Raw genomic sequence first — 18,972 nt, 5'->3', positions numbered from 1 at the left:
TAGATTTTTTGATGATGGCCATTCTGACTGGTGTGAGATGATATCTCATTGTCGTTTTGATTTGCATTTCTCTAATGATTAATGATGTTGAGCATTCTTTCATGTGTTTGTTGGCAATCTGTATATCTTTGGAGAAATGTCTACATGATGACTCAAAACCTATGGGATGCAGCAAAAGCAGTTCTAAGAGGGAAGTTTATAGCAATACAGTCCTACCTTAAGAAACAAACATCTCAAATAAACAACCTAACCTTACACCTAAAGCAATTAGAGAAAGAAGTACAAAAAAAACCCCAAAGTTAGCAGAAGAAAATAAATCATAAAGATCAGATCAGAAATAAATGAAAAAGAAATGAAGGAAACTATAGCAAAGATCAATAAAACTAAAAGCTGGTTCTTTGAGAAGATGAACAAAATTGAGAAACCATTAGCCAGACTCAGGAAGAAAAAAAGGGAGAAGACTCAAATCAATAGAATTAGAAATGAAAAAGGAGAAGTAACAACTGACACTGCAGAGATACAAAGGATCATGAGAGATTACTACAAGCAACTATATGCCAGTAAAATGGACAACGTGGAAGAAATGGGCAAATTCTTATGGCTTCACTGGTTAATTCTATCAAACATTTAGAGAAGAGCTAACACCTATCCTTCTCAAACTCTTCCAAAATATAGCAGAGGGAGGAACGCTCCCAAACTCATTCTATGAGGCCACCATCACCCTGATACCAAAACCAGACAAAGATGTGACAAAGAAAGAAAACTGTAGGGTATCATTAACAAGAGCATGGGCTATTGAGACAGAGCTAGATCCAACTTTTGACTCCCTAACTGTGTAACTTTGGACAAGTTATTCTCTCTGAGCCTCTGTTTCAAATGGAGCCAATAATAGTTTATACCTGTGTGTCCTGAAGGTTAAATGAGATTATACATTTTAAGTATCTGGTGTGATACCTGGTCTATACTACATGTTTAATAGATGGGAGCTATTAAGACTTGAATTTTCTAATTTCTAAACTAGTGCTTTTTACAACATTATGTGGACTTTCAGATTATAAAATTCAAAAGAATTAAAACAACTATTTTGTTTTGTGTGTCTTGGTTTCAGACTTTGCTTCTGAAGTGGAATACATTTTTAAAACAAACCTCGACCTTCTAAATCAGGACATCATTGCTAATACTCATGCTAGAGCCAGCTGTCCTCTTTCTTAAATTCTGCTAGATTCCCAAATCCAGATACCTCTTTTTAGCATGCTTACCCTCCTTGGTCTCAATCTTCTACTCTAAGGGTGATTCACATGTGAGCCATACTAACAAGTCTTTCCATCTCTGACAGCTTAAAAGGCCCCTAGCAACTGACGTTTTCACCAAGGAGTCATTTACTGTTGCTTTTGGGACACTTGAATCTGGGGCAAGTTGCCTGTTCTCTCTGTAACTTTTTTTTTTTTGCATATCAAATCAGAAGAACAAGTCCCCATTCTTTTTTTTCTTTTAACAGCTGTTATGAGAATGAATAGGCTAACTAGAACAGTGATGTCCAGAAGTTAGCATGGGAGCTCAGAGTACAGATTCTGGAGCCATACTACATGGATTTAAATCCCAGTTTACGAGCTGTATAACTTTGCGAGCTGTATAACTTTGCGCAAGTAAACTGACCTCTTTGTGCCTTAGTTTCCTTATCTATAAAAGGAGGATAATAATACCTAGCTCAGAGGGTGTGGCTATGAAATGAGGTAAGAAATATAAAGTGTGTAGAACAGTGGTTTGCATATAGCTAGGTAAGGGTTAGCTGCTGCTGTTAAGATCATGATGAGGAAATTTTAGGTGGAAGATTGCAGAACATATTTTATTTCAACTTCTGTTTTTCTTTGAATAGTATACATTTAACTGTGTGTTAGAAGAACTATAACTCAGACCAAAAAGAAACATTCTTTCACAGACATTACCTGAGTCAAGTTTTAAAAAGTACTAAAAAAATAATAGGTGTTAAAGCAAATGTGGCCCATCGTTAATAGTTGGTTAATCTAAGTGAAGCGCATACTTAAGAGTTCGTTGTGCCAGTGTTCTGGTAAGCGTTTCTGGATGTTTGGAATCTTTTCCAAAAAAGTTAAAATTTTTAAAAATGCATATTAAACACCTGGAAACCTTCAAAATGTGTTTCTCTTATAAAAATTCGGGAGGAATCTGGTTATAGTTAACTTGTGAATACGGTGAATTAAAAGAAGAATAAAATAGATTTTACAATTTTCAAATAGAATATTCTTAAATGATTTCATTTATGTGAAGCTCAAAAAAAGACAAAATAGTTTATCATGGTAGTGGTCAGATTAATGATAATTTGTTCTGGGTATTGACAGAGGGCAAGAAAAACTATATATCTTTATATGATGGTGGTTACACAGCATTTATATGTAAAAATTACTGCACTGCACACTTAAGATTTGTGCATTTTACTGTATGCAAAGTATACCTCAGTAATAAAGTAACAAAAATTAATAAAGCCTCAAATTTTAAAATCTTAGTGATAAGTACAGTTCGAATAACCCTAAAACTATTTTATTTTTATTTTATAGGTTCTTTTGAATATCCATGATAATGAAATTGTTGTGGGCATTGCATTGACAGAAGAGAGTCTCCACCGAAGAAATATCACACATTTTGGACCCACAACTCTTAGATCTACTCTTGCCTATGGGATGCTCAGGTAAGAGAATGGGTTTGCCATGTAGATGAAAGTGAGAACTTGGTTTGAATTTTCCCTTCAAAATGTAATTTTTTGTGAGGTACTGTGTTAGAATCTAGTAGTTAAGGAACGGGGTAAAAAGCTAAAGCTCTCTTTCTTTGTATCCAATGTTGATTCCTTGAGATCCTGAAAATATCACTTAATTACTGTCTCAATTTTCTTGATTTTAAAATGAAAACGATAGTTTTCATCTGCCTCTTGAACGTGGTTATCACGTTTCTGTTTAGAAAGGATATACTGCGTGTTGGGAAATAGAACAAATTTTGCTTTGTTTCATTTCTGTGCAGTGAAGCAGATGAAAGCAGAGATTTTTTTAATGTGTATAATGTATAAGTGAACACAGAGAGCTTTTACTTATATTTTAAAATCTTATACTCACATGGAAAATATTCCACTTTTCCAAGAGCAAGACATAACTTTTTCTCCTTTGCCCTTTTCCCTTTGATTGGGTGTTTCTTTCCACCACTAGGACGAGTTGTTTTCTCTAGGTTTCTGTTTGCCAGACTGCAAAATGGGTTTGATATTAGACTTAAAGGATTATTAGTGACGAGTAAATTGCAAAAACAGATGAAAAATACCTGTTACATACAGTGCCTGTTATAGCCTGGTAGTTAATTGTATTTCCTTCTCCCCCAATCTTTGCTTCCTCTTTTACCCTGCTCATCCATGGAGTCCTAGTTCAATACAGTTGGAACCTGTCAATTCAATGACAACAACAGAAAACTGCACCCGTTCGATTAAGGAAGAGCTCCTAGTCTTCATTCATTTAACAGACATTTATTATCTACTGCCAGGCATTATGGTAGGAGCCAGGGATATGGAGAGTGGTTTTGGGGTTTTATTTTGGGTGCAACTGTTAGAAACCTAAGTAAGCTAGTTTAAGATTAAAAAAAAGTGATGATTGTGTGGGAGGGGGAATTACTGGCAAGATACTGAGAAGTCTTGGGAAATCCACAGAAAAACTCAAAGCCATATCAGAAACCTAGACAGTCACTTTTATCTACCCTGGGAGCCGACGGGTTCTTGTCTCTGCTCATCTGTGCAAATGGCTGCCCGTCATCTAAATTTATGTATTTCCAATTTTAAATAACCAGCCAGCCCCATATTGCCTAGGTCTTCTAGCTCTTTGTTCCCACGTCTTAGAAGAGAGAATCTGGTTGACATAGTTTTCAGTCATGTGTTCACCCAGACCCAGCAGCAGTGGCTGGGAGTACAGGGTTGCTTACTACCAAGAGGGTTGCCAAGGATTCCGTTGCCATGTGTTGAGGGGCAGGAATGGAGAAGTAGAGCTGGACAGGAGTTACGGTAAGAATCCAGATTTAGTCCCCAGGAATCTCAGTTTTGTAAGGGAGAACCATAATAGAATGTGGGGAGAATAGCAGGACAAAAGAAGGAAAGAGAAACCTTGTCGCCTGTCTGAGGAGGGGATGCTTCATAGAAGAGCTAACATTTAAGCCACTAACAGTAATGCCTCTAATCCTGACTCTGTCACCTACTAGCTTTGTGTCCATGGACAGGTTTGCATCAGCTTATCTGTAAATGAGAATAATAATAGTAACCTATCTCACAAGATTGTTAAAAGGATTAAAAGAGATAATGCATGCAAAGAGCTTAAATCTATGCCTGGCAAATACTAAGTGCTCAAAGGAAAGCAGTTATTTTATAGCAATGTTATTATCTTTAAAATTGAATTAATTAGGAAAGGAATACTGAGTGAATAATTTCCAGTAAACTTATACTGATATATGTTCTACTTGACACGTTTGAGTTGTTTTAAATGTAACAACACAGGTCTATATACAAAATAACATGTGTTTTCTAAAAGCATATACACACATATTAAAAGATCTAGAAGTTATTTCCATTTGGAAGTGAAATGGGATTTTGGATGGTAGTCAAAGGGGGCTTTTAGTTATATGTAATGTTTTTGTTTTTGTTTTTTTAAGTGCTAGGATATAGAGTCAACAGGTAATTACAAATTGATTTTTAAAATAAATATCAATTGTTTCTTCATGCTAGCATAACAGGCCTTTGATCTTACAGCTTTAGGAGGAATAGTCGTTGTGGAAGTCTTGTCTGTTCACATAGGCTGTTTTCTTCTCTAGGCTCTGTGCTCCTCAGCCTACTGATATAATAGTTGATCCGATGTGTGGAACAGGGGCAATATCAATTGAGGTAATAACTTTTCTTTAGCTTTTATTTATTTATTTATTTATTATTTTTTTAATTTTATTTTTGTCTGCGTTGGGTCTTTGTTGCGGTGCATGGGTTTTCTGTAGTTGTGGCCAGCGGGGGCTATTCTTTGTTGCGGTGTGCGGGCTTCTGATTGCGGTGGCTTCCCTTGTTGCGGAGCATGGGCTCTAGGCACGTGGGCTTCAGCAGTTGTGGCACGTGGGCTCAGTAGTTGTGGTTTGAGGGCTCTAGAGCACAGACTCAGTAGTTGTGGTGCACAGGCTTAGTTGCTCCGTGGCATGTGGGATCTTCCCAGGCCAGGGCTCGAATCCACGTCCCCTGCATTGGCAGGCGGATTCTTAACTACTGCGCCACCAGGGGAGCCCTTCTTTAGCTTTTAGATAAGGAAGTGATACATCCAGAATGTTCTAGAACTCATGGGTAAATTAGACATAATGAAATCAAGGTTAGGTCCATGGACCCAAGAGTTGTTTTTGTTTTTTTTGTTTTTTTTTTAATGAACATATTTATTTATTTATTTATTTATTTATTTATTTTTTGTGGTACGCGGGCCTCTCACTGTTGTGGCCTCTCCCGTTGCGGAGCACAGGCTCCGGACGCGCAGGCTCAGCCGCCATGGCTCACGGGCCCAGCCGCTCCGCGGCATGTGGGATCCTCCCGGACCGGGGCACAAACCCGTTTCCCCTGCATCGGCAGGCGGACTCTCAACCACTGCGCCACCAGGGAAGCCCGACCCAAGAGTTCTGAGTGAATTACACTAGTAAAGCTGGAACTTTTGTGAGAAGGATGTAGCCACTTATTACAAATAGCCAAGGACTAGATTTAGGTTATAAGTCATGTTTAGTCACTGGATTACAGAGGAGGCTGAGAATTACAAACTGGTGAGTCCCATTTCTGTAACAGACAAACTGGTAGACTTGAACAGAAAAGATAATTGAAGGTACAAGCATGAACTGGAGGAGGGCATTTCCTCTCTATAAAGTGAGACTATGCTTCTTCATCCTCCTAGGTTCTTGTAAGATGGGGAAGCCTGTGACCATTAGTTAGCTTTGTTAGGAAGTCTAGCAAGGTTAGAAAGTTTTCAGAAAATACCATGAATGACATTGAGAGGACTCAAAAACTGCCTAAAGCAAAGCAAGAAATAGAAAGGCGTTTTCTAATTGGAGAACATTTAACAGGAGAGTCTCCTTGAATCCGTATTATTGAATCAATATTATCTAAACTTTTATAATAAATAATTTGGAAGAGGGCACCAGTAAAATTGCTTAAATTTGTAAAAAATTTAAATTAAATTTAAATTTGTAAAAAATTACAAATTTAAATTTGTAAAAAATTGCTTTACATATAGTATACATAAAGCCAATGGTAATAAACTGCAGGGAGATACTACAGATATTGTGAGTGAGCAGAAACTGGACAGATGAGCAAGTCCAAAACAACCCACAAAGGGAAAAATAATCCAGACTGCAATTAGAAAATGACATCTGCTATCTGGGAATTAGAATCCCAGAAGGAAATCATACTAGTCTAGATGACTGCTGTTTTCTGCTAGTGTCAGCTAGAGAAATTTACTCTGGCTAAAGAGCCACACAGAGAAAACTCAGTTGTTGTCACAAAGAATTCTGGGAACAAAGCAGAGTGTGCTTCTCTAGCATTAAACCATGATGTGTCTATTGTCTGGAATAGCAGTGAAGGTCACTACATGTCAAGAAATATACAACAGAGCTAGAGAGAGACCAGAGGAGCTCCCAGCCCCACCAAAAAAAAAAAAAAAAAAAAAAGATAAAAAGAAAAAGAAAATGTTTGAGACATTTCCATGTAGGGGTAGGCATGAGGATGTCAGTATGGAAAAACCTAAGTTGGTATATGATCAAAATGAATGAAATTATGAAAGGAATTGAAAGGGTCTATAGACAGTTTGTTCACCAAAGTATAAAGTATTTGATTTATAATACTGCCTTTAAAACTTGGAAGTACTATAAAACCCATCTCTTTCAGGGGCTGAAAATCTAAATAGGTTTAGAAGAAAAAATGAATACTGGGCAATCAGAATCAGAGAGAGGCTTTCATCAAACTCTGCATCATCCTCCCTACATCACCCTTCTCCATTACCCTCAAGGGTCTGGGCAAAAGAAAAAGCGAAGAAGCCCTGTGTCCATAGATGAGGGGGTATTACTGTTTACCAAGGAAGAGGTGTTTGTTACTCATCCCTAAACCAAGGGCAGAACTATCTCTGCTTTCATGTCAGAAACCTGTTAATCTGCACAGAACATTGTTCAGGCCTAGGGTAGTATGTCACCTCATTGCACAAATAATATGGAAAGCTCGGTATTTCTGTTCCGCTGACATGTTTTTGATTTAAAATTACAAAATCCTGGGTTTCTCTGGTGGCGCAGTGGTTAAGAATCCACCTGCCAATGCAGGGGACATGGGTTTGAGCCCTGGTCCAGGAAGATCCCACATGCCACGGAGCAACTAAGCCCGTGCACCACAACTACTGAACCTGCACTCTAGAGCCCGCAAGCCACAACTACTGAGCCCCCGTGCCACATCTGTTGAAGCCTGCGCACCTAGAGCCCGTGCTCCGCAACAAGAGAAGCCACCACGAGAAGCCCACACACCGCAACGGAGAGTAGCCCCCGCTCTCCGCAACTAGAGAAAGCCCGTGTGCAGCAACGAAGACCCAACAGAGCCAAAAATAAATAAAGTAAATAAATTTATTTTTTTTTTTAATGACAAAATCCTTTCAAGAATATGGTGGTTATCATGCAAAAGCCTATATAATAGAGATTACACTTTATTTAAATTCTCAAATATTCCAGGTTATCGGATTATATAAAAATTCCATAATCACAAAAGGATATAGGTTAGTCAGTTTGATTTGGCTAACGTCTTCAAACTACGTTTGTATTTAAAGTCTGTAATGCCTACTGTGTGGCAGACACTGCTGGGTGAGGGACTGAGTGACATACCAGACCTATCCTTAAGGAGTTCCCAGACGTGTTGAGCGGCAGACAGGTATAGAAATAATTTAAAAGAGAGCAAGTGCAGTGGCAGATACATGTACAGAGTGCTTTTGGAGGGGCAAATGAGAGACAGCTTGGAGAGTTGTGCTTGATGTCACAGAGGGCACGACATTTGAGCTGGGCCTTGAGAGATGAGTAAGAGTTCAGCAAACAGAGAAAGAACAGGAGGGCATTTCAAGCAAGGGGAATAGCAAAGTTGACAGCATGCAGTATTTTGCCACTTTAGAAAAGCATTGGATTATTGAATTGGATTGTCTTGTTTATTGACAAGTGATTGAAATGATTTTACCTTTAATCACTTTTTGGTTTTGGGTTTTGTTTTGCAGTTTGGTACTTCTGTTTTCATATATACTCTTGTCTTTTAGGGGGCTACAGAATGGTCTAACTGTTATCACATTGCTGGTGATAATAATCCGTCGGCTGTGAATAGAGCAGCAAATAACATCTCATCTTTATTGACCAAGAGCCAAGTGAAAGAAGGGTAAAATTTTAATTTAAAAGATTTTGTAGCATTTCTTAGACTTAGAAAATCAGTTTTCTTTTTTTAAAATTAATTATTTCTTTTTGGCTGCGTTGGGTCTTCGTTGCTATACACGGGCTTTCTCTAGTTGCGGCAGACGGGGGCTACTCTTCATTGCGGTGCACGGGCTTCTCATTGCAGTGGCGTCTCTTGTTGCAGAGCATGGGCTCTGGGCGCCTGGGCTTCAGTAGCTGTGGCACGCAGGCTCAGTAGTTGTGGCTTGCGGGCTCTAGAGCACAGGCTCAGTAGTTGTGGTGCACAGGTTTAGTTGCTCCGCAGCATGTGGGATCTTCCTGGACCAGGATCATACCTGTGTTCCCTGCATTGGCAGGCGGATTCTTAACCACTATACCACCAGGGAAGTCCGATAATCACTTTTCATGTTGGCTTTATGAACTGATACACCCAGTGCATTGTGACAGTATTATAGCCAAATGAATATATTGAGACTCCATTTAAATTTTAAAAGTTGATTGAGGGCTTCCCTGGTGGCGCAGTGGTTGCGCGTCCGCCTGCCGATGCAGGGGAACCGGGTTCGCGCCCCGGTTTGGGAGGATCCCACATGCCGGGGAGCGGCTGGGCCCGTGAGCCATGGCCGCTGAGCCTGCGCCTCCGGAGCCTGTGCTCCGCAACGGGAGAGGCCACAACAGTGTGAGGCCCCCGTACCACAAAAAAAAAAAAAAATTTGATTGAAACTAATTTGTATTTTTAAAATATTTTAAATTTAACTATAATTTCCCCCACCCTAATGCAACTATTTTTATTTGTCTTCCTTTTTCTTTCCTTATTCAGATATCTTTTTTCCCATGTAGTGGAAGAACTGCATAGATTCATTTTAATTTCATAAGTTTTCCATTAGTGCATGCAGGCATCCAGCTGGGGGTTTAACAGAGGCACAAGACTGCTCTTAACTGACTAGTGGTCTTTTCTCTGGAAATGTTTTTAGTATTGAAGAAGTGATGTAGTTTGGAGAAGGCACCCTGTGAAGGGGGTGAGAGAAGGGGCCCTAGCTGCCCTCCTAGCTGTCGGGGAAGAGGACAGAAGTGGCAGCGGTGCCTTCTCATATCTGAAACTTAATTGAACACAAACAAGGAACTCAATCCTCTGCTACATGCTATAAGGATTAGAGAAATACCGGGGGAAAAATAATCTAATATCCAAATATTTGCATATCCCACATGTATTCGCTTTCATGTCCTCTTGTTAGTATGCTTCAGGACCACTTTTGATGATTGTAGTCTTACAAGACCACATGGGCCCCAGGACCTAATTCATTCATAACTCAGACTGACACATAGACACGCTTTGTAATCATTTTCTCAATTCAAGATTTCTAGGTTCTTGTAAAACAAGTACATATTAAAATATTAATATTTTCTAATGCAATTAAACAGTTGAAAACATTAAAAGTTTTTCAAACGCTTTTTATGTTTTTATTCAATCTGTTTTTTAATGACTGCATAATATTCCATTGTACAGAAATATTAGTTTATTTAGCCTTTCCTCTGTTATTTGGCACTTAAATCTCAGAGTTGGAAGAGACCTGAAAGCTGTCCCTACAGTCCCTAAATGTCCTGTAGGAGATCCTGACCAATGGTCTTCCAGCCTGTATAAACACCTCTTATGACTCTGAAGGCTGTTGATTCCAGCTTAGCACAGCTTTGAGTGCTAGTCATATCTTTTAGGGAACTTGAATCTCTCCCTGTACCTTGTACAGATCTGGGTTTTTTCTTCCACTTGAGTCCATAAAGAAAAATCTTACCTCTGTGTCACAGTGATGATTAACATCAGATGTTTGAAGGGCTACCAACCCTCCTCTCCCTCCATCCCAGCTCTCCACATCCTCTCTTCTCCAAGCAAAATATTCCAAGGTCCTTCAACCATATCCCTTTGATATCTGTGCATTGAAAGTCTGTTAGCCTCTGGGAAATTTCCCATCCTGAGATGTATGTTGCTATAGTACCTTAAGCCCCAGCCCACTGCTACAAATTGCATTTGACGACACACCATCTGTGCCAGCCTTTCACCATTCTTTCAGATTCTCAGCTGTCTTTGGGAAGAATTGGTTCAAATAGCAGTTGGTCTGCAGTTTCCTACTAGAACCTCATCACAAAATTGTTTCTCTGGTCTCCTCTGCTGGAGTCGTTCATTTTCGTATAAAGTGGCAGAAATATGTAGTGGTAAGCAGATTTGTTAGGTCTTACAGGTGCTTCATATCCAGGAGCACAGGAAGTCGTTATATCCCATGATTGACCTCACAGCTGCCTCCATGACCCTTAGTGTGAGGTTTATATTTGTATGTAGAAATCAGTTGTTTTTAAGAATATTTGTTCAGTTTTGCAAATTTTCATATTTATACATGGTATGCCTTAATATTATTTTATGTCTGTATATTGCATATCCTCTTCTTTGCTAGTTTTGTTTTTTTCCCTTTTGATTAGATTGCCAGTACTTCGTTTTGTTCTTTCGTATACTGTTTGTTCTATGGTTTTATGCTTGATGCTTTTTGTTTTTTATTCCTATTTCCTATTGAGGTCTTTTCATTTGTAATCTAAAATCTTGTTATATGCTATAAATGTCTTCTTTCTAATAAAAGTTTTTACTAGAGCTGACTTTTATGCTAAGTACTCCTGTTGACCATATCCTATAGATTTTGATAAATCTGTTTTGGTTACTTTCTAAATGGTTGGTTATATACTTGATTCTCTCTGATCTAATTGTTTAGGACCGTGCTTTTCAAACTTTAATGTGCAAATGAATCACCTGGGGAACCTGTTCACTACGCACAGATTCTGATTCAGTAGGTTTAGGATGGGACCTGAGGGTCTGCATTTCCTGGCAAGCTTCCCAGTGATGTTGATGCTGCTGGTCTGTGGCCCAACTTGGAGGACCAATGGTTTAGCTCATTTTTTATACATAAGTAGTTAAAAGCTTTTAGTTTATTTTTATATTGTTTTGTGATTAATGAATTTTTATGATCTATTTTGTTTTACATTTATTGAGATTTTTCCTGAGTTGTAGTACATGACTAGGGTTTCTTTGAAACCTGATATTTTTAAGCAAATAATTTCTTTTCTATTTTCTGAATATTTTATCATATTTGTTTTTCATATCCTCTGCATCTTCACTTTTTGTCTGTTCAACCTGTACCATTTCTATCAATCTTACCTTTTTAAAAAATATTTATTTTTATTATTTATTTGGCTGCATCGGGTCTTAGTTGCAGCACGCGGAGTCTTCATTGAGGCATGCGGGATATTTCATTGTGGCGAGCAGGCCTCTCTCTAGTTGTGGTGTGTAGATTTTTCTCTCTCTAGCTGTGAGTTTGTGGCACGTGGGCTCTCTCATTGAGGCGCAGGAGCTCAGTAGTTGTGGCATGTGGGCTTAGTTGCCCCGCAGCATGTGGGATCTTAGTTCCCCGGCCAGGGATCAAACCCACGTCCCCTACATTGGAAGGCAGATTCTTTACCACTGGACCACCAGGGAAGTCCCAATCTCACATTGACTTTTAATATTTTTTGCCTTTTTTGTTTTGTTTTATTGCAGCTATTGGTGCTTGTGAGTATAATACATATTTCTAATATCTGTATTTTTTCCTATTATGTAGTGATTACCTCTATTGCATTTTTTTCTTAAATTCTTTATTAAATATCAATATTACAACATTTAATTGCTGCTCATAATCTTTGATTTGCTTTTAATTTTTAGCCTGTGCATTATTATTGCCTGTTAAAATTTTGTTTCTTAAACTAGTAGCTTTGCCTTAATGGGGAGGATTTAAATCATTTATATTATTATATTCATTCTGCCTTCTGTCATTATTTTTTTGATGTGAACTTTTTTGTTCTCTTTTTTATAGTATGATACATGTTTTTTAATCTTAAGACCAATACCTCTATATTTCTGAATTTTACATATGTTTCTTTAGGTCTCCTGTTATTTCTGTGTAGACTTACCAAACTTTATCCTTCAGATGTGTCACCTCATCAGCTTTTTTCTCTTCAGTGTTGTTTTTTTCCAGTGTATGTTTCATCAACAATGTTTTTACATCATCAGTTATGTAATTAACTGCCTCAACACTGTTTTCAAGTTGTGTACTACAGTTCTTTGTGTTAAGTCTTTTCTCCTTAATCTGTCTTCTTAAATTGTAGATGAAACAGATGTAGACATCTTTTGAAAACCAATCTTAACTAATTTTTTTATTTTACTTGTTTCTTACGCACTGTCATTATAAAAGTTTTAGCTTATGACCTGTGCTTTCTGCCTACCTGCTACTTTAAAAATTTTTACTAAGTTGTTGATGTTGTCACTGATATTATTATTTTAGTTTTTGTATTTTATAGCAGTCTCTTCAGAAGAAAAGTCTTTTAAAATTTCATTCTTCAGGATATGTTGAAACACCTTTTTTTTGTCGCCACAGCAAACTGTCCTGGGGCTTGCCCATAGATACTATCCAGTGGGATATCTGCAACTTGCCACTAAGAACTGGCTCTGTGGACATTATTGTAACAGACATGCCATTTGGAAAAAGGTGGGACTTGTAAAAAAAAAATGAATTTTACTTTCATTTGTAATATTAGTACCCACTTGTCTTCTAAAACTGTTGTATTTTCCTTGAGCTTATTCTGTCAGAAATCTTCCATTTCTTTTAGCAGACTTAAGTTTTTCACTTAAGAATGTAACAATGATAGATTCACCCATTTTTCTTCTGAGAACTCAGGAATGTATTAACTACACTTTGATCCTGACCATCACAGGTTTATCCACTTTGTAGCCCATTGTTGAATTACATTAATACTTAAGAGAAAGGTTGAGGAAAACTTGTTTCTCAGGATATTTTTTAATCACTGGTTTCATTTACATAATGATTGCTTATACTCATTAAGGGGACAACTTACGTAACTATTAACATAACTATTATAGTTGTCAAATCTTTTCTGTAACCAGTTCATCCCATTCAGAATTCTAAACAATTTACTAAATCTAATCATTTCATTGACATGTAATGACAAAGCTCTGGCTCTAGAAGGAAGTGAAAGAAGGCAAACTGTCCTGGGGCTTGCCCATAGATACTATTCAGTGGGATATCTGCAACTTGCCACTAAGAACTGGCTCTGTGGACATTATTGTAACAGACATGCCATTTGGAAAAAGGTGGGACTTGTAAAAAAAAAAATGAATTTTACTTTCATTTGTAATATTAGTACCCACTTGTCTTCTAAAACTGTTGTATTTTCCTTGAGCTTATTCTGTCAGAAATCTTCCATTTCTTTTAGCAGACTTAACAGTTTTTCACTTAAGAATGTAACAATGATAGATTCACCCATTTTTCTTCTGAGAACTCAGGAATGTATTAACTACACTTTGATCCTGACCATCACAGGTTTATCCACTTTGTAGCCCATTGTTGAATTACATTAATACTTAAGAGAAAGGTTGAGGAAAACTTGTTTCTCAGGATATTTTTTAATCACTGGTTTCATTTACATAATGATTGCTTATACTCATTAAGGGGACAACTTACGTAACTATTAACATAACTATTATAGTTGTCAAATCTTTTCTGTAACCAGTTCATCCCATTCAGAATTCTAAACAATTTACTAAATCTAATCATTTCATTGACATGTAATGACAAAGCTCTGGCTCTAGAAGGCAACTATTTTTCATACCTCAGGACTTTCTTATTGCAATGAGTTTTTAGTAACTTCTCATTTCATATAGTCCTAGATACTTATTTTTTGCAAAAGTAAGTGACTCATTAGACCTTCTTTTATAGGATGGGCTCCAAGAAGAGAAACTGGAACCTTTATCCAGCTTGCCTACGGGAGATGAGCCGTGTCTGTAGGCCAGGGACAGGCCAAGCTGTACTACTGACCCAGGACAAGAAATGCTTTATCAAGGTGCTGTACGTTAGCTTGAAAACTCAGCCCATGACAACTTTAGGACCTTTTTAAGTACACTTGGGGATATTTCAATAAGATTTGTTTTCTCCCAGTGTTTCTTACTAAGACCCTTGGTTGGTAGAGAAGCAGTTATCAGCTAATTACTTTTCTACTTTTTGTGTGTACACAGGCATTATCTGGAATGGGACACCTATGGCGAAAGGTACATACCGTCTGGGTCAACATAGGAGGTCTTCATGCTGCAGTTTATCTTCTGAAACGTACACCTCAAACTTTTGTTCATCCTTCAGAACAAGATGGAGAAAGATCTCCTTGGTAATGCAAAGACTGAAGATGATTAGTAGTGCTGCCAGTGCTTCCTGACAGTGGAAATGTCAGCATGAGGAACTTGCTTTGAGAGAAAAATAGTATTAATAGAAGTGAAGTTTGGTGTAAATCTCTTCACCCTAGATAGCAAAAGGTGTGAAGAGAATGGAACAAGCCTTAAGAGAAAGCAGAGCTTTTCTTTGGAGCTGTTGTAGTTGGGCAATTAGTACTTTTCTTAAAATGCTTTAAAGATGCTGAGCCTACTAAAGTACTCTGGGATTTGGGTTTAGAACATTTTATTTTCAGGCTTTATAGCAGTTCCTGTTTTCCACTGTAGCAGGTGGAAAGCTACCCTGGCCTAAGGGAAAGGCAGAGAGCATAATCAGATCATGAGGTTACATTTCATTGCCTCTGCAGCTTTGTTATTTAGTTGCTCAGATTCTTCTCCTCAACTTTAAAAAATGAAGCATTATTACACTTTGTAAAATAGTGTTTGCCCCATGACAAGATGAAATCTCACAAGACCTACAGAAAAGTTTACTATCTGCTTTAAAAATTACAGTATGCATCTGTTATTCAGATTAATAGAACTAAATAGACATTTCTATTTGTAAACAGCAGTTATTACACTGGTAGATGAAGTATGGGACCAACAAGCCATATTTAAAGAAATTTTTCTTTCAGTACACAAAGGTGGTGATGCTTTTCAAAGTCAAACATAAACCTGTCCAAGTATTTTTGTTGGCTTCTCTAAAGGACTAGAGAACAAACTGATATATCTTTGAATTAAAAACTTTGTGTAAGTTCTTTTATTTTCTCTCAGTCACTATTCACATTTAATTGCTTTTGCAGTAGCAGAAAGTCCTTCCCAAGACAGTGGAAAATGAAATAACCTAAACATCATCAAGTCCTTGTAAAAACAGTGCTTCTGTGCGACAGAGTTGGGGTTTTATGTGGCATTCTGTATTCAGTTTACTTTGGAGTTTCTGGCTGCATTCAGCTTAGATTTTCAGTGTCATGTCGGTAACATACTAACTTTTGATGTCTCATTTAGAATAAAAGGACACAGTACTTCTTTCCTTTGAAAGAATAGAGTTCACATTAGCAGCAGAGCCAACAGTCCTTGTGTGGTTTCTCTCTGATGTACCTCACACTTGAGAATGAATTGGAAGTAAGACATTTATAAGGGTCATATATCCTAGACTGGAGTTTTTAAGGTCATCAGAATGCAGTTTCACTATTATGGGTTCAACATAGAACAGACAGCGTTTTCACCTCTCACAAAAGAAACCATTTAAACCTCTAAGTGTTGGTCAGCAGTCCACAGGACTGGAAAAGAACAAGGACCATGTTTTCTCTACCGTTCATCAACTGCCTGACACATTACCTACCAGCATGGACGTTTAATATCTGTTGAACAAATGGATATTTTTGCATATTGGCTGTTTGTAAGTAAGTGTATCAAATTTGTGCTCGATATATCATAGCTTTAGTCCTGTTAAATACCATCATAAAAACATGAACAGATGTGATTTAAGATGATGTAAGTACGTAGTGAACATTGTAATAGTTTGCCATCTTCCTCTCTAGTATTGTTTTGTAATCTGGTGACAGGAACAGGAAATGCACTACATGAGGATTCAGAAAAGCTGAGATTGAATTATATATGACACTGCCACCTACTCCTTCTGTGACCTTGGTTTTTAACTTTTGAAACGGACCTCCTGCACCATGGGGATGTAAAAAGATGGGTAAGGTAATCTTAGTAATCTGAAAACAGAATGACTTGAGTTATGGAGCAGACATTCAATGCATTTTAGAGGGGAAAAAAAAACAACAGACATTGAGACAGATTTTATAAATTTAATGAAATTAAAGGAAGATGGTTATCTCCCAGAGACAATGTACTACTGGCTAGAGAGGGAAACATTTGTTTCAACATTTCTTTTAAAATGGTAATAAGACTTTCAGAAAATTTTAGATTCTGACATGTCAAATGTCAGACATGGCTCATGTCTCCACTGCAAGGACCAAAAGGTAAGCTGAAGACTGAAAAAAGGAAGTATTTTAAAAGGTCTGTAAAGTGCCTGAAGTACACTAATGCCCACAAGTGCTTAATATTAATTACTGAGCTAGGCCTAGGAAAAGTAAAACATCCTTATTCCAAGCATAGCCTTTTCCAAGTTCAGATGAAGCATTATGTGGGAATATGATGAAAGTTTGAAACTTCTAGGACAAAAAACATCAAATTATTGTACCTTGGTTACTTTTTTTTTTTTTTAAGTTCAGGAGAAACACCATATATAGGTCTCTCCTGTACCAAATTTTAAAAAGTGCACAATGTGAAAAAATTTATCATTGTTTACAAGAAGCCTGCTCTGTCACCCTCATACTTTTGCCCCAAGGCTAACACGTATGCCAATCAGTTGTGAGGCAGTAGCTGTTCAGTGATATATTCCATGATGAAAGCAGTTTTCACTGGAAAGGAGAATGGTGTTTTAGTTTTTCTCAAGCCCAAATTCTGAATTTCCAACTGCCTACTATTGTTACCCCTTCTCCTGTATGTCCTACTTAAACTCAACAGGAACCCATCTTTCTCCACTAAAACCTGCTCCCTGTCCTAGCATGCCCATCCTCCCAGTAATCCACACTTAATGTTGGGATTCATTTTTAACTACATCCAGCTACTCAACAGGCATGAGTGTTTGTTTACAATATACACTGTGCTGCAGCAGCTTTCTCAAACTTCTTGGCTCAGGACCCCTTCACATTCTTAAAAACTGAGGGCTCCAAGTAGCTTTATTTACCAATATTTTACCATAATTAGAAAAATCAGAAAAAAAGTAAAATACAGTAAAAAGATATCACATTAACACTTTCACGGAAGTAACTATTTTCAACAAAGAATGGCACGTTGCAAAGCATGTAATCTCAAACAATAACCTATCCTTTAAGATACTTCAGTAGGTTTTTCTCAGTTTTTTGGAGTTGATTCTCCCTATGCATCAGACAACTCAAATATTCATCACCTTATTTCATAACAGAATGTATTCATGCTTATGCTTAGGTGCAAAGAAAACTACAAGATTTTATAACTGCATAATACTGAGGTTTGCTAGGATTTTGGAGGTATAACCTGAAGAATAAATTAATTTCTAAAGACAGATATTCATACCCTAAACCTACCACCTAAGGAAATTATGAAAAATTCAAGAATATACAGCACCATTCAATTAACATCAGTGATGATGTCATCCAACACATATCATGTGGCCTCTACGTACTTGTGAAAATGAGCTGAAAAGGTAAGTTACGTCTTAGTACAGTAAGCCCCCTACATAACGAACGAGTTCAGTTCCAAGAGGGCATTGGTAAGTGCAATTTGTTCATAAGTCCAACAAAGTTAGCCTAGGTACCCAATCGGCTATATAGTACTGTACTAATAATAGGTTTATATAAAAAAACAAAAAATAAAACATTTTTAATCTTACAGTACAGTATCTTAAAAAGTACAGTAGTACAGTACAACAGCTGGCATACAAGGGCTGGCATCGAGTGAACAGGCAAGAGTTACTGACTGGAGGAGGGGGAGGAGGTGGGAGACGGGAGAGCTCAAGGATCGTCAGCAACAGGAGACGGAGGGCGAGCTGCAGTTTCACTCACACCTGACATTGATGGCACAGGTTCTGGTTCCTTGCTGGATTCAATTCTATCTACCCTCTTGAAAAAACAATACAGTGATGTCTGGGTAGTAGCTCTTTTTTTCTCGTCGTAGATGACACGGTAGCACTGGATTGCATCCTGAACGGCTGCTGCAACCTTCATGTACTGTCCTACATTCAGATCCTGTGCCTCAAAAACTAACAATGCCTCCTTGAATAAAGAAAATCCCCTTGCCATTTCCTGTGTCGCAAATCTCTTCGGTTACTACTTCTTCCTCTTGTCCCTCTTCGTCCTTTCTCTGGGCCTCCAATTCCATTGGTCTTCATTAGTAAGCTCCTCGTGTCGCACAGCAAGGAGTTCAATGAAGTCGTCCTCTTGCAGATCTAGCTCCAGCTTCTCTCTGAGGGTCACTAAGTTGCTAAAAACCCTCTTTGGACTCCTTATCCCGGGCAGCTACCATATCTGCACTCGCTGCCTTGCCACTTACTTTTACATTGTGATGGTTGGCTCTAGCCTTGTCTATCTACCCTCTTGAAAAAACAATACAGTGATGTCTGGGTAGTAGCTCTTTTTTTCTCGTCGTAGATGACACGGTAGCACTGGATTGCATCCTGA

General features: G+C 37.9%; 1 protein-coding gene across 7 annotated transcripts in view; it reads left to right on the top strand.

Annotated features, from left to right (window-relative positions):
- THUMPD3 (THUMP domain containing 3) overlaps nt 1-18,867 on the top strand; it is a 29,623-nt gene extending 10,756 nt beyond the window's left edge. For 5 of the 7 annotated variants that reach the window (XM_007121785.4, XM_028478918.2, XM_028478919.2 and 2 more), the window contains exons 5-10: nt 2,574-2,704; nt 4,849-4,918; nt 8,328-8,443; nt 12,903-13,013; nt 14,262-14,385; nt 14,558-16,535. In XM_007121785.4, coding sequence (XP_007121847.2) covers nt 2,574-2,704; nt 4,849-4,918; nt 8,328-8,443; nt 12,903-13,013; nt 14,262-14,385; nt 14,558-14,707 — 702 coding nt within the window. In that variant the 3' untranslated portion in view covers nt 14,708-16,535. Of the gene's footprint in view, nt 1-2,573; nt 2,705-4,848; nt 4,919-8,327; nt 8,444-12,902; nt 13,014-14,261; nt 14,386-14,557; nt 16,536-17,761 lie in introns of those variants that run through there. The other 2 variants (XR_008615632.1, XM_007121784.4) reach the window with 2 other exon arrangements.
- Nucleotides 18,868-18,972: the final 105 nt, after the last annotated feature.

The sequence above is a fragment of the Physeter macrocephalus genome, chromosome 18 (assembly GCF_002837175.3).
Source record: "Physeter macrocephalus isolate SW-GA chromosome 18, ASM283717v5, whole genome shotgun sequence".
In the NCBI taxonomy this organism is placed as follows: Eukaryota; Metazoa; Chordata; class Mammalia; order Artiodactyla; family Physeteridae; genus Physeter; species Physeter macrocephalus.
This window is presented reverse-complemented; position numbering and strand designations above follow the sequence as displayed.